The 15,000-nt window shown below is 44.9% G+C and overlaps 2 protein-coding genes across 5 annotated transcripts in view; one reads left to right on the plus strand and one right to left on the minus strand.

Annotated features, from left to right (window-relative positions):
* angptl2b (angiopoietin-like 2b) overlaps positions 1-1,002 on the plus strand; it is a 26,892-nt gene extending 25,890 nt beyond the window's left edge. For both annotated transcript variants that reach the window (XM_076270117.1, XM_076270119.1), the window contains exon 5: positions 1-1,002. This exon is cut by the window's left edge and continues 1,089 nt beyond it. The gene's annotated coding sequence lies outside the window, so the exon portion shown is untranslated.
* The window catches only part of ralgps1 (Ral GEF with PH domain and SH3 binding motif 1), a 171,508-nt gene that overhangs the window by 97,697 nt on the left and 58,811 nt on the right, over positions 1-15,000 (minus strand). For all 3 annotated transcript variants that reach the window (XM_076270439.1, XM_076270440.1, XM_076270437.1), the window contains one exon: positions 10,375-10,501. In XM_076270439.1, the coding sequence (XP_076126554.1) occupies positions 10,375-10,501 (127 nt within the window). The remainder of the gene's footprint in view (positions 1-10,374; positions 10,502-15,000) is intronic.

Below are 15,000 nucleotides of genomic sequence, written 5' to 3' on the forward strand. Positions count from 1 at the left end.
GGCAAGGCACTGCAGAGTGGCAGGCAAGCCTACAACAGTCGGGTTGCATAGGCTACACATAGTTACAAATAGCTTTAAAATTGAATTTTAACATCAAATATTGACCGGGATGCCGACCAATTGTGTAGGCCCTAACAGTTGGTTTTACAATAAGAAGCAAAAAGGCGACAAACGACCGTTTAGCCTACCTATCCTCATGGTTGTGGAGGAGGATCGTTAGCAGCTGTGAAGTCTTTTATTCTCAAGATGGCCTAATGGTGTAGCCTAGGCCAGTGGTTTTCAAAGTGGGGGCCGGGGCCCCCTGGGAGACCTCAGCAAGTTGGAGGGAAAAATAAAAGCAAGAAATAAATACATTTGAAACATTTAAAATATACTATGAGGGTTGTTATACAATGCCATTATAAAAATGTGACGCATATCTGAACATATTTCCCATGATAATGACTGGGAATAATAGTAGAGTGATGGCTCTCATATATCCAAAAATGAATTGCCAGATAGGCTATGAAGGGAAAAAGTGCAGCATTTTAAACATGGCAAGAATATTTTTACCGGAACAGTTTTGTCTCGTGAAATTCGTGCTTGTGGACATCAATCACCTATCTCCTGTCCTTCTATTTCAAGTTATCATGAGTGTCATTTGATTATAATCACAACAAATGTTAATAAATGAAAACAGAATAGGCTTATGTGCTATAGCCTAAAGGTCATTTAGGCTAACTCCCGTATGTAAAAATAAACTGATTTGATCCTATGCATTGTTTAGCGATCATACACAACTTAACACAGCAACCTCAAACACCACTGTTGAACCTAGGCTACTGCTTCAGTCATGTAAGAATAGCAGTTTATGAATTATCTTTACCCGTTTAATCAAGTCCACGTGACCAAAATAACAGCATAGTGCTATTTACTGTAAAGGCTGAGCTAGCATAACAGCCTAATATAGCAATGGATAACTAATAAAAAGTCTCATACAATTAAATAACTTTATCACTCACATTCTGAGTTTTTCTGGGTGGTTATATATCCATGCAGATCGTCTTCGAATAAGCCATCAATGTTATGTTATAATATGTTACAGGATTCATGACTTTAACGCCATTGATGTTACATGATGCTGACTGATGCTGGCTATAACTGTAGGCTACCGTTTAACGTCTGCTGAGTCTACATGCCTACCAAAACCTGTCGCTGTTCAGTTGAAGTTGAATGATCAAATATTGTTTGATTTTGTGTTAACTTTCAGAGGGAAGACGTTCCTTTCTGGCCACATTTCACAGCTTCTAAGAAAGTCTATCGTCTTTGTGTAAACCGAGTTTTGAGCAGAGAAAAAAAAGTTAGGCTACCATTAGGCTACATGCAGGTTCTCGTTATCGATACAGATCAATGCACCAAATCAGGGCGATTTTAGCGAAATAACGTTCCTGTGACATGCTATCAAATATTGAACGATGGGATAACGTTTCATCATCACCTTTATTGATGCCTGAAATGTTGACATTGCTGAAATACAGAGGTGTAGCCTACTGAGAGGCAGCTGCAGACAACGATGTTCAATGGGTTCAACTTGTCCCTTGCCTACCAGCTGGATGTAAACAAAGCTATAGAACCTAGAATACGTCACATGAAAAACGTTAATAGTGTTTAGATATTGAAATGCTTCCTAAAAATGCACATAGACACACACACACACACACACACACAGACACACACACAGACTCTCTCCTCACACTCTCTAAAGTGTTTAGATATTGAAATGCTTCCTAAAAATGCACATAGACACAGGACATTGTATCCGGTGAAACATAATAGCCTTTCATAGCTTCTGAGCTGTACTAGTATCTGTTTATTCTTGCCACAGAAAATAAATTCATTATTTATTTCAGGGATCACTAACAAACAGTGCATTTCTTAAAAAGGTAAACTTCTACTTAAGAACACACCTGCACATAGGCCTGAAATAATAATTCTGAAATGTCATTACATAATATAATCTGTTTTACATGACCAGAATATCATCTTTTTCATCAAACACAGGAATATAAACTGGTTTGAAATAGGACTGTTCCCAGTTTACAGAAAGGGAACATTTCGTGTAAGGACAGAGTTCTTTAGGCATATAAAGGGAACGTGTGGTGCTAGCACGAGCTAGCATGAGCTAGGCTAGGCACGAGCTAGGCTCCTTGTATAGAAGATGGGAGTGTCGTACGACCTGATTTGAGGATGGCAACATCTGTCAGTGCCAGTCCGTCTGTATGGGCACAGAGTATTTTAGGACGTCCAGTCAGAGACAAACACAGCAACCTTATAACCGGATCAATAGAACAGCAGTGCAACAGTCTAAGGCGGGGATCACATTAGCCAGCGGCAAGCGGCAGGTTTCCTATTGTTCTGTATGGTTCAGCAGCGGAACGGTGGCAACGCTGGCGTAACGCTAGCGTTGAAGAAGCTGAGCGTTGAACTTGGTTCAACTTTCAAAGCGCAGCGCGAGCGTATTCAAGGCAAACCGTTTGTGTTACCGTAGGAACACATGGTCTTATTATGGTCTGAGCGTTGCGTTACGCTTGCCGTTGCCGCTGCCTAATGTGATTCTCGCCGAAGTGGGTTGAACAGTTCATTTCCGAACATTGTTCTAGCACGATGACATTGACCCATACCAGGTCTCCCATGCCTTGGCCTCCTGCAAGTGTCCTGGGCAGCAGAGACTCATCACCTGCGTCTGCTCCACAGCGATGGACTCGATATGACTGCACATGTCTCCACGTTGCCATCACACGAAGCACCGATAATGTGTTTCTGTCTGTACATAGAAAATTGATATTGTTGAAGATTATTTGTAAAGTACTGTAACTATCATGCCCTGTAATACGTGGAGGCAATTAAAATGTACAGCCTTTGTGTGAGCTTTTGTCTGTCAGCCTTTGTCTGTCCTTATTCACAATCATGAGTGTGTGTGTGCGTGTGTGTGTGTGTGTGTGTGTATGTGTGAGAGAGAGAGAGAGCTAATAATAGTTACTGTATGGTGTGTGTGTGTTTGTGTGTGCTGATAGTTATGGTGTGTGGGTAGTGGAATACATATTACAGTAGAGACCACTGAGGCAAACTATGAGGCTCCACAGGGGCCCGGCAGACTGCAGTAACTCACACACACACACACACACACACACACACACACACAAAAACCCTAAAGAGTGAAATCCCAGAGATTCAGCTGAGCCACTGACTTGTAGAGAGAGAGAGAGAGAGAGAGTGAGATGGAGAGGGTGATGAAGGAAAGAGAGAGAGACAGAGAGAGACAGACAGAGATGGAGAGGGTGATGAAGGAAAGAGAGAGAAAGAGAGATGGAGAGGGTGATGAAGGAAAAAAGAGGGAGAGATAATGGAGTGGAAAGAGAGATCCTATGGTGAGATGAAATGCTGTAAAACCAAATGCTAATCCCACAAGGCAAATGAGAGATGAGAAAGACATGCAAGTGAGTGATTGTGTGCATGTGTGTGTGTTTGAGTGTGCATGTGTGTGTATGTCTGTGTGTGTACTGTATATGTGTGTGTGTGTGTGTGTGTGTGTGTGTGTGTGTGTGTGTGTGTGTGTGTGTGTGTGTGTTCGAGTGTACATGTGTGTGTCTTCGTGTGCGTATGTGTGTGTGTGTCTGTGTGTGTGTGTGTGTGTATGTCTGTGTGTGTGTGTCTGTGTGTGTGTGTGTGTGTGTGTGTGTCTTCTCCCCTGTCATCTGGTCCGCACCAGTGTGTTTACCCTGTTCTGAGTTAACTCCTCTGATGCGTTTACACAGCCCGATCCGTCCCAAACGTCCTCCTGCAACAACCCTGTGAAACATGCCCGACCCGTGCGGATCACTACCAGACCCGGCCATCAGCGGTCCGGCCCAGTGAGGATGTGCAGGGCTGCCCCTGTCAGGGCCACTTACGCCCAACGCAACTCACACACACAGACACACACACACACACACACACACACACGGCACGCAAACGGAGTGAGAACAAAGACAGCGGATTTAGTTTAACATGAGGGGAGAGGGGAGGGATACACAGAATGGAGAGCTGAAGTGTGTGGACAGAAGAATTTAGAATGGGGAGAATGGGTTTAGAGGTGAAATAAGACTGGCACACGTACAGTAGTGCTAGCGCTTTGAGTGGGGAGAATGGGTTTAGGGTTATGCATGAGAGGAATGTGTTTAGCGTTTAGCATAAGGAGAATGGGTTTAGCATTTAGCATAAGGAGAATGGGTTTAGCGTTTAGCATAAGGAGAATGGGTTTAGCGTTTAGCATAAGGAGAATGGGTTTATAAGGAGAATGGGGTTAGCGTTTAGCATAAGGAGAATGGGTTTAGCGTTTAGAGAATGGGGTTAGCGTTTAGCATAAGGAGAATGGATTTAGCGTTTAGCATAAGGAGAATGGGTTTAGCGTTTAGCATAAGGAGAATGGGTTTAGCGTTTAGCATAAGGAGAATGTGTTTAGCATTTAGCATAAGGAGAATGTGTTTATAAGGAGAATGTGTTTAGCGTTTAGCATAAGGAGAATGTGTTTAGCGTTTAGCATAAGGAGAATGTGTTTAGCGTTTAGCATAAGGAAAATGGGGTTAGAAGCAGAGGGAGAGAGGCGGTAGAGCTTCCTTTAGATGGGTGAAATAGTTTTACCTGAGTGAACATGTTTCTAGCACACACACACACACACACATACAGTACACACACACGCACACGCGCGCGCACGCACACACACACACACGCACACGCGCGTGCGCACACACACACACACACACACACACACACACACACACACACACACACACACAGAGCACCTGATGAGAGAGTGGAGCCTAATTAGCACAAACAGAATAAGCAAGATGAGCAGATCCTGTTTCTCATCAGGGCTTTAGCCTTCAGGATAAATGAGCCCCAGGCCTCCTCACTTCCCCATACTTCACTCTGAGGATGACAGGCAGACTAACGAGAAGAGATAGAGAAAGAGAGAGAGAGAGGGAGAGAGAGGGGGAAAGAGAGAGAGACCTCACTCTGAACACAACAGACTGTTGAGAGAGGGAGAGAGCAATGGCTTTAGGAGGAGGAGGAGGAAGGCATCCATCTCCACTCGGCTCATCCTGCCAACAGGGAGATCTCGGGAGACTAATATAGCCCTAAATCAGCTCCTGCTGCTCCCAATGCTGCTGCTGGGGAGATACACACACCGCTCTCTACACAACACTGATCAGTCTGTCTGGGAGATACACACACAGCTCTCTTTACACAACACTGACCAGTCTGTCTGGGAGATACACACACAGCTCTCTACACAACACTGACCGGTCTGTCTGGGAGATACACACACAGCTCTCTACACAACACTGACCAGTCTGTCTGGGAGATACACACACAGCTCTCTACACAACACTGACCAGTCTGTCTGGGAGACACACACACCGCTCCCTACACTGATCAGTCTGTCTGGGAGACACACACACCGCTCCCTACACAACACTGACCAGCCTGTCTCGGAGGGAGATGGAGAGGGAGAAGGATGGAGAGAGGGAGACAGGGAGAGAGAGAATAAAATACAGTATACACTGAAAACATGAACATGGCAAATCAAAAATCATAATCTTTCCAAATAGATCCAGGTGGCATGGAACCTAGTCAAACTTTAAATTAAATAGCACAATCATTCAACACACACATAAGTGTTCTACAGTTTAACTATAAATTAGTTAAAATATAAAGCCATACAAAATTAAGGAAACAAGGTCACATGAAACACACACATTTGCAAAACCATCCACCAAAAGTGCACAGATCAACTCCAGACAACACACAACTAGAGCAGAATTAGGTCAATTTTCACTACTGAGGATCCAAATAAGAGCGGTCACATTTTATAATCATTTAAAGTCCATTGGCCCAAACTCAGCAGAAGACTGAAGCGTATTCTGAACCTCAGTTATGCCACAGGGAAAATATAACCCAGAAAAGCCCTCGGACAATATGCTCGGAAATATAACCCAGAAAAGCCCTCGGACAATACGCTCGAAAGAAACTACAAAACAGGAAAGAAAAATATGGATCACTGGATAAATACTATCAAAACCAAAGCAATAATGTGAAATGTGCCGGACTCTGAAAAGAGATTATGAAGTGGTCTTCAGAGCCTCTACACACCCATGCAAAAGTTGAGTGTTATAGAGGTCATGTATCAAGTATTGGCACCCCTATGTTAAATTCCCATAGAGGCAGGCAGATTTTTATTTTTAAAGGCCAGTTATTTCATGGATCCAGGATACTATGCATCCTGATAAAGTTCCCTTGGCCTTTGGAATTAAAATAGCCCCACATCATCACATACCCTTCACCATACCTAGATATTGGCATGAGGTACTTTCCATAAGATCATCTCTCAATGCAAATCAAACCAGCTATTATGCTAACTGAAATAAAACCATGCCAATCTCTACCGACAGAGAAAGAGAGAGAGAGAGAGAGAGAGAGAGAGGAGAGAAAAGGCAAGAGTGAATGAGATAGAGAGAGAGATTGAGAGGGAGCTGGTGTACAGAGTGTTGACTATGCTAGCACATAACTCTGCTAGCACATAACTCTGCTAACAGCTGGCTCTGGGGAGACAGAAGAGCAAGGAGGAGGATTCCACAGCCTCGGGTGAAAACACACAAAAACACACACAGATATTGACACTGGCACAGTTCACAGGAAAGAGTGTTTTAAAGGGACACATTAGCTGACAACAAGTTTTACACTAAAGCAGCTCACTGTAGAGATGCGAGCATTTCTGATTTGCAGGACTGCTTTCACAAGCCCCTTTCCTCTTGGGTGAAACTGCAGACAGCGTTTCTCATTTATATACAAAAGCATTTATACACACAGGCATTCCTGGTAGTTTCGGCGGTCAAGGCCGGCATTCTGATGTCCAATGGCATGGCCCTGCTCTATTTGCAGGGATGCTGTGGCTGTCTAGTGTGCAAAGTTCAATGGGATGGCCACATGTAGAAATAAATCTCAGGACAGGACAGGCCATGGTGTGTGTGTGTGTGTGTGTGTGTGTGTGAGTGTGCGTGTGCAAATGTGTGCCCTTTAGGCGCTTGCAGCTCAAACATCACAGACACACAAGAGCTTTAGTTACGACCCTTATAACAGCAAAGAGAGGGACAGAGAGAGAGAGAGAGAGAGAGAGAGAGAGAGAGAGAGGCGGATATGTACTTCCTTAATACAACTACAATAAATATTCCCAGCAAAAACGTTCCTGCCATAATGCATTGATCAAATGTATCCCAAACATACTGCACTTGTTACAGGCCTTTGCATCCCTACTGGCCTTGCCATGGCAGAGCAATAGCCTTTAGATTAGATTGAGATTAGATTAGATTGAACTTTATTGTCATTTAGCAGAGTATAGACAACTTTATTGTCATTTAGCAGAGTACAGACAACTTTATTGTCATTTAGCAGAGTACAGGTATAGAGCCAATGAAATGCAGTTGACATGACATCCAACCAGAAGTGCAAAGAAGCATTAATAATGTACAGTGTTGGATAAATACAGGTTTTCCAGATAGGTGGAGCATGAGCAGCCTTGGCTTCACTGTCCACACCTGGCAAGGTTGAAGGTGTGGATAAAGAAGGTTAAAGCAGGCTTGCATTTCTCACCACAACTACATGCACCAAGCTCTTCTGTTTGTTGCGTTTGTGTTTACCCCAAGACTTTAACCTGAATAATCATTCATTGAAATAAAATATTCTATTTTTTACAGGCTCTGTTGTCAGTCTGCATTTTGTGCTGTGGACCCTGAGCTGGCCGCAACACACTTCAGAACACTGGGACTGCCATCCTTTTAGGAGGAGATACCAGCACCTGTCTTGGCAGTGAGTTTTGTGGCGTTACTCTGTAATGTGAGGAACGACGTCCCCTAATCAGTACCCTTGAGTGTATCAATGTCTTTCTATGTCCTGTGCTTTGGCAACACTATTCAGTTGCCTTTCAATGCAGTGAAGCATAGTGTAGCCTATTGAACTCATTTAAGAGAGAAAGAGAGGGACAGAGAGAGAGAAAACGAGAAAGAGAGGGACAGAAAGAAAGAGAGATCCTCCCACTTTCCATTTCTCTCTCTCCCCACAGGATGTTAGAAGAAAAGGTAAAAGCATTAACCCAGCAAAAAGTACCTGGCCTTCTAAAACCAGGTGTGGTTTTACTTTTCCTTAGGAAATTCTGTGGTCTGCACACAACCACACACACACGCACGCACACACACACACACATTTCCCCAGTGTTTTGAGTTCATCTGAGATGACTAAAAGCTATTACTGTGAGAGGTCTGCTGAAACGTGTCACTGCCACACACTGCACAGCCCTGACCCCTAATGGCCACAGGCCAAACTGCAGGTGAGCCTGACCTTGGCCAGATCAACCCCAGCAGACAGAGAGAGCAGAAGGACGCATCTTCAGAAAATGCTGTCCTCTACCTCAATACTAAGCTGACTGCTGACTAGACATTAGCATTCCCTCTGAAGTGAATAACAGGGCTGTCCACTAGCTTAGTGCTACACTAACCCAATGTTAGTATTCCCCTGCTGTGAAAAACACTGCTGTCCACTAACTGGTTGTCACGCTAACCTAATGTTAGCATTCCCCTGCTGTGAATAACATTGCTATGCTAATCCAATGTTAGCATTCCCCTGCTGTGAATAACAGTGCTACGCTAATCCAATGTTAGCATTCCCTCTAAAGTGAATAACAGAGCTGTCCACTACCTCTGCACTAAACTAATCTGATATTAGCATTCTTTCTGCTATGAATAACAGTGCTGCCCATTGCATCTGTGCTGGTATGCTAATCTGATGTTAGCATTCCCTCTGCAGTGAATGCCAGTGCTGTATTACCTCAGTGCTATGCTAGCTCCTAGCTCGCTAGCTCCCGCTGGCATCCCCAGTGGAGGTGAGTAATAGGAGGAGACGTTTCAACAGCACTCTGGCCTCAGCTCTAACATCGGAAGCCCACATACATCAAATGGATGTTAAAAACCTGCCATGGCTCTCTAAACAAAATGGATGGTGTTACAGTTCTGGCAGCAAAAAGGCTTGGAGTGGGCAAATGTAACGTAATGTGTGTGTGTGTGTGTGTGTCTGTGCATGTGTGTGTGTGTGTGTGTGTGTGTGAGCGTGTCCATGTGTAGGTGTGTAGGTTGCTTAGGCAGGAGATCAGATTGCACCACTCAGTGGTTTTCAATGGGCCCCGTCCCATCTAACTGACCTTCTCTCTCTCTCGGCCGTGCTAACAGACGACCGTTAAAACAGAGTTAAGGCCCATGGACCGCAGAAACGTTTCCATGACTTACTCCCTCTCAATGAGACACATCTTCATAAGAAAGAGAGAGAGAGAGAGGGGGGGGGGGTGAAGGAGAAAGACTTATCGTCTCCCAACGATGATGATACACATCTTTATTTATTTAATGGGAAGAAGGAAAGAGAGACAAAGAAAAAGTGAGATGGAGCAAGAAAAGACAAAGACAAAAGAATGAAAAAGAGAAAGCACATTCCTGAAACTCAGCTCAGCTGATTTGAAGCGTATGCGTCCAGTGGAGCACAGGCTAGTCCAGCAGGTCAAGGCATTACGGCTCTATCAGAGAATAAGCCTCACACGCACACACACACACACACACACACACACACACACACACACACACACACACACGCCTCTATCAGAGAATAAGCCTCACACACACACACACACACACACACACACACAAACACATGGCTCTATCAGAAAATAAGCCTAATACACACAAACACACACACATGACTCTATCAGATAATAAGCTTCACACACAGAGACACACACATACACACACACACAGACAGACAGACACACACACACTCTGTGCCAATGAAACACAATCACATTTAGTTGCTCAGGAAAATCAATTTGTCTTAATGGAGCTTTGGATAGAGCTCTAGCATGATGTCATATCGTCTCGGTGTGTGTGTGTGTGTGTGTGTGTGTGTGTGTGTGTGTAAGGTCAACATGGCAGAGTAGTTTGGCTTGTGAGCATGGCAGACTTGAAGGACAAAAGCACAGACTGAACCGCAAACTCCAACCCAAGCGCACCGAGGGCCACGATAGCACTCTGGCAGGCAGTTGGAAAGGCACATCAGCCTTCACAGCTCTGGGCTTAGCTTGGGAGAGAGAATTAGCGCAGACTAAACACGCACAAAACATTAGTAAAGCACGTCCCAGCTGCTGAGTCTGGAGATGTGGAGCACTGTTGACTCCAACTAAATGATAGAGATCTGTGTGTGTGTGTGTGTGTGTGTGTGTGTGTGCGTGTGTGTGTGTGTGTGTGTGTATGTGTATCTTACCTAGGTATGGTGTGCAGGGAGCCATCTTAAGTGATCTTATGTGCTCTCTCATGCGCGTGTAGTTTTCCTCCTTAGATGTTAGGAAGTCCAGCTTCTCAAACGTGGCCTTGTCCTTACGACTAACCAGCTGTAGTCACACACACACACACACACACACACACACACACACACACACACACACACACACACACACACACACACACAGACACACACACACACAAAAGCAACTCACATTACACATCGCATCACATTGTACAATGTATCACTCACTACTGAAACCCCATGACATGGCCCAATTGTCCTCATCAATAAAACTCATTAGAAAGAGAGAAAAAATCTTTATACTTGTTCACAAAGATTTCTACATCAAAAAGAAGCAATGAATCAAGCAGTCAACAGATGTTTGAATCAGAGTTAATACAAACATGAAACATAAAAAAATATCTGAATTAAGTAGCTCTAAAATGTAATAGCTTTGAATCTGCAAAGTCGCTTGCCTTCAAGTGATCCAAGCATGAGATCATTAGCTTACTTTAGACAAAAAATAAATTATTAGGTGGACAAAAGGCTTTCACATGCATTTATTTCACACACACACATGCACGCACATGCACACACACACACACATGCACACACACACACACACACACAGTCTGGAAGAGCTTTAGAGTAGAGATAAATTAGCCTTGTCATTCCTGAACATGTGTGCTACTGAACCACAACAGCTTCCGTTTCCCAGATCTTTCACTGAGTCCTTGAGGAAAGACAAGACTAACGAGACTGCTGATTTACTAAAGAACCATTAACCAAAGAATGTCCCAATCATTCTCTTTCTCCTCCTCCTCTTTCCTCTCTCTCCTCTCTCCTCCTCATCCTCCTCTTTCCTCACTCTTCTCTCTTTCCTCTTTCTCTCCTCACTTTCTCCTCTCTCTCCTCCTCCCCCTCTCTCTCTCCCTTTCCACTCTGTTTTTTTCACACTTATGTTTCCACGAAGTGGTCTACTGTAAAAAGACCACTCTTCTTTTGAACAGAAATGTTTCCAGTAGTGGTCTACTGTAAAAAGGGGAAAATGCATAGCACGAGGGTGAGATGGAAACACAGATCAGCTCATCATCTCATCCCACCACTTTCATCTCTCTGGGACACACTGCAATACACACTACACACACTGCAATGAACACTACACACACTACACACACTGCAATGCACACTACACACACTACACACACTGCAATACACACTACACATTACTCACTACACATTACTCACTACACATACTGCAATAGACACTACACACACTGCAATGCACACTACACACACTGCAATACACACTACACATTACACACTACACACACTGCAATGCACACTACACACACTGCAATACACACTACACATTACACACTACACACACTACACACACTGCAATACACACTACACATTACACACACTGCAATACACACTACACACACTGCAATACACACTACACATTACACACTACACACACTGCAATACACACTACACATTACACACTACACATACTGCATTACACACTACACATTACACACTACACACACTGCATTACACACTACACATTACACACTACACACACTGCAATACACACTACACATTACACACTACACACACTGCAATACACACTACACATTACACACTACACAAACTGCATTACACACTACACATTACACACTACACACACTGCAATACACACTACACATTACAGACTGCACATACTGCAAGACACACTACACATTACACACTACACACACTGCAATACACACACTACACACACTGTAATACACACTACACATTACACACTACAAACACTGCAATACACACACTACACACACTGTAATACACACTACACACTACAAACACTGCAATGCACACAATACACACGCTGGCCTTGGGAGGGGGACGCTGTCCAAAGAGGCCCGATATAGCTCAAAACCACCACGTCCATTTGCGGCCGGGCCATTGTTTAAACACTCTCATCAGCGGAGTGTGTGACGCGCTTCGAAAGTCGTCCATCCCGTCTTATCGGACAGCCCCTGTAGTTAAAGCAAATCTGATGTGTCCAGTCCCTTGTGTGTCCCCAGGGGGCTTCCGATGTGACCACAGCCACAAACCAGGCATCATATGAGCAGGATCTTTCCATTACTGAGGTAGAAAATATCCCACAATGTCTCAAACATCATGATCCAATCTCCAATACAATGACCACCAAACCCTTTTTTAGCACACAGTCTAAAGATGAAACATTATGATCCAAATCTCTGATGCATGAACCACACTCCGCCATTGTAGCACGTCGTCTCAAGTTCTTAGCTTGAAGTTGAGAGAGTATTTCAAGTTTCTTATATTTTTTATATAAGAATGTGTCTGGTGCCACAGAGCACACACACACACACACACACGCATTCATACACACACACACACACACACACACACACACACTCATACACACTCATACACACACACACACACAAACACATTCATACACACACACACACACACACACACACATTCATACACACACACACACACACACACACATTCATACACACACACACACACACACACACATACACACATACACACATACACACGCTCTGTGGTGTTAGTACAGGTGACTGGGGCGTGCTCTCTGGACGGAGCAGTGCTCTTATGTAACAGCTGCTTTTCTGCTGCTGAAAGCCTAGTGAGCATCCCACGAGCACAGGCAGAGTGGGCCTGACAGCAGCCTGGCACACACACACACACACACACACACACACACACACACACACACACGGTTCACACAGACACACACACAGTCACACAGGTGCATGCGCACACACGCACACACACACACACACACACACACGCACACTATCACATAGACGCGCACACACAAACACAAACACACACACAAACACACATTAGTTCAGTGTGTTCAGTCCAAGAGCTTAATCTCCTCCATGGAAGAACTTCAGACGAGTGTGTGTGTGTGTGTGTGTGTGTGTGTGTGTGTGTTAACTGGCCAGAGCCCCCAGATGACTGGCAGCCTCTAACGGCCCCTTTAGCTCCTGTCAGATGAAGGCCTGTCTGTTTACTCTCCAGTCGTCCTCACTGGGCCAGAGTCCAGGGACGTCCACCAGTCTGCTCAGCACACCTGCCATAGCTCACAGGCCTGGCCTGGCCTATTACAACCCAGAGATGTTCACCAGACTGCTTAGAGGCCTGGCCTATCACAACCCAGAGATGTTCACCAGTCCACAGATGCTTAGGGGCCTGGCCTATCAGAGTCCAGAGATGTTTACCAGTCCACAGATGCTCACAGGCCTGGCCTATCACAACCCAGAGATGTTCACCAGTCCACAGATGCTTAGAGGCCTGGCCTATCACAGTCCAGAGATGTTCACCAGCCCAGAGATGCTTAGAGGCCTGGCCTATCACAGTCCAGAGATGTTCACCAGCCCAGAGATGCTAAGGCAACTGGCCTATCAGAGTCCAGAGATGTTCATCTGTCCAGAGAAGCTTTGAAGCCTGGCCTATCAAATTCCAGAGATGTTCACCTGTCCACATATGCTCACAAGCCTGGCCTATCACAAACCAGAGATGTTCACCAGTCCGTAGATGCTTAGAGGCCTGGCCTATCACAGTCCAGAGATGTTCACCAGCCCAGAGATGCTAAAGCAACTGGCCTATCAGAGTCCAGAGATGTTCATCGGTCCAGATATGTATGTATCTGTATGTATGTATGTATGTATATATACTCTTTTGATCCCGTGAGGGAAATTTGGTCTCTGCATTTATCCCAATCCGTGAATTAGTGAAACACACTCAGCACACAGTGAACACACAGTGAGGTGAAGCACACACTAATCCCGGCGCAGTGAGCTGCCTGCAACAACAGCGGTGCTCGGGGAGCAGTGAGGGGTTAGGTGTCTTGCTCAAGGGCACTTCAGCCGTTCCTACTGGTCGGGGTTCGAACCGGCAACAAGTCCGAAGCGCTATCCAGTAGGCCACGGTTGCCCCAGATATGCTTAGGGGCTATCACAGTCCAGAGATATTCACCGGTCCAGAGATGCTCACTAATCGGGCCAGGCTGCACAGTCTGGCCATATGCACACCGTTTTCCAGTTCCTCGTGTCCAGATCAGATAGGTTTCCACGAGCTGCTCCAGAAGAATACAACAAATTGATTCAAGCCGTTTCTACCAATCACAGTTGCTCTGCTGGTTGAGATGTGATTAGATCGGAGACAAACTTCACATAATCCAAAGCTCCTTCAGTCCGGTCCAACTGTAGGCCACGCCAGGAGACTCTCCAAAAGAGTGTGTGTGTGTGTGTTCAGATAGAGCATCACACAAGGTAGACAGACAGAAAGCTCATATGTGTTTACCTTACAGCATATACATATTTGTGTGTTTTTGTGTGTGTGTATGTGTGTGTGTGTGTGTGTGTGTGTGTGTGTGTGTGTGTGTGTTTGTGTGTGTGTCTGCGTCTCTGTGTGTGTGTCTGTGTGTGTGTGTGTGTGTGTGTGTGTGTGTCTGTGTGTGCTGTATGTGTGTGTGTGTGTGTTTGCATACATGTGTGTGTGTGTGTGTGAGTTTGTGTGCAGCTGTCA

The sequence above is a fragment of the Alosa pseudoharengus genome, unplaced genomic scaffold (assembly GCF_046254945.1).
Source record: "Alosa pseudoharengus isolate Yale_2024_CS ecotype anadromous, Long Island Sound unplaced genomic scaffold, YU_APseudo_1.1 YU_APseudo_1.1_scf_6, whole genome shotgun sequence".
In the NCBI taxonomy this organism is placed as follows: domain Eukaryota; kingdom Metazoa; phylum Chordata; class Actinopteri; order Clupeiformes; family Clupeidae; genus Alosa; species Alosa pseudoharengus.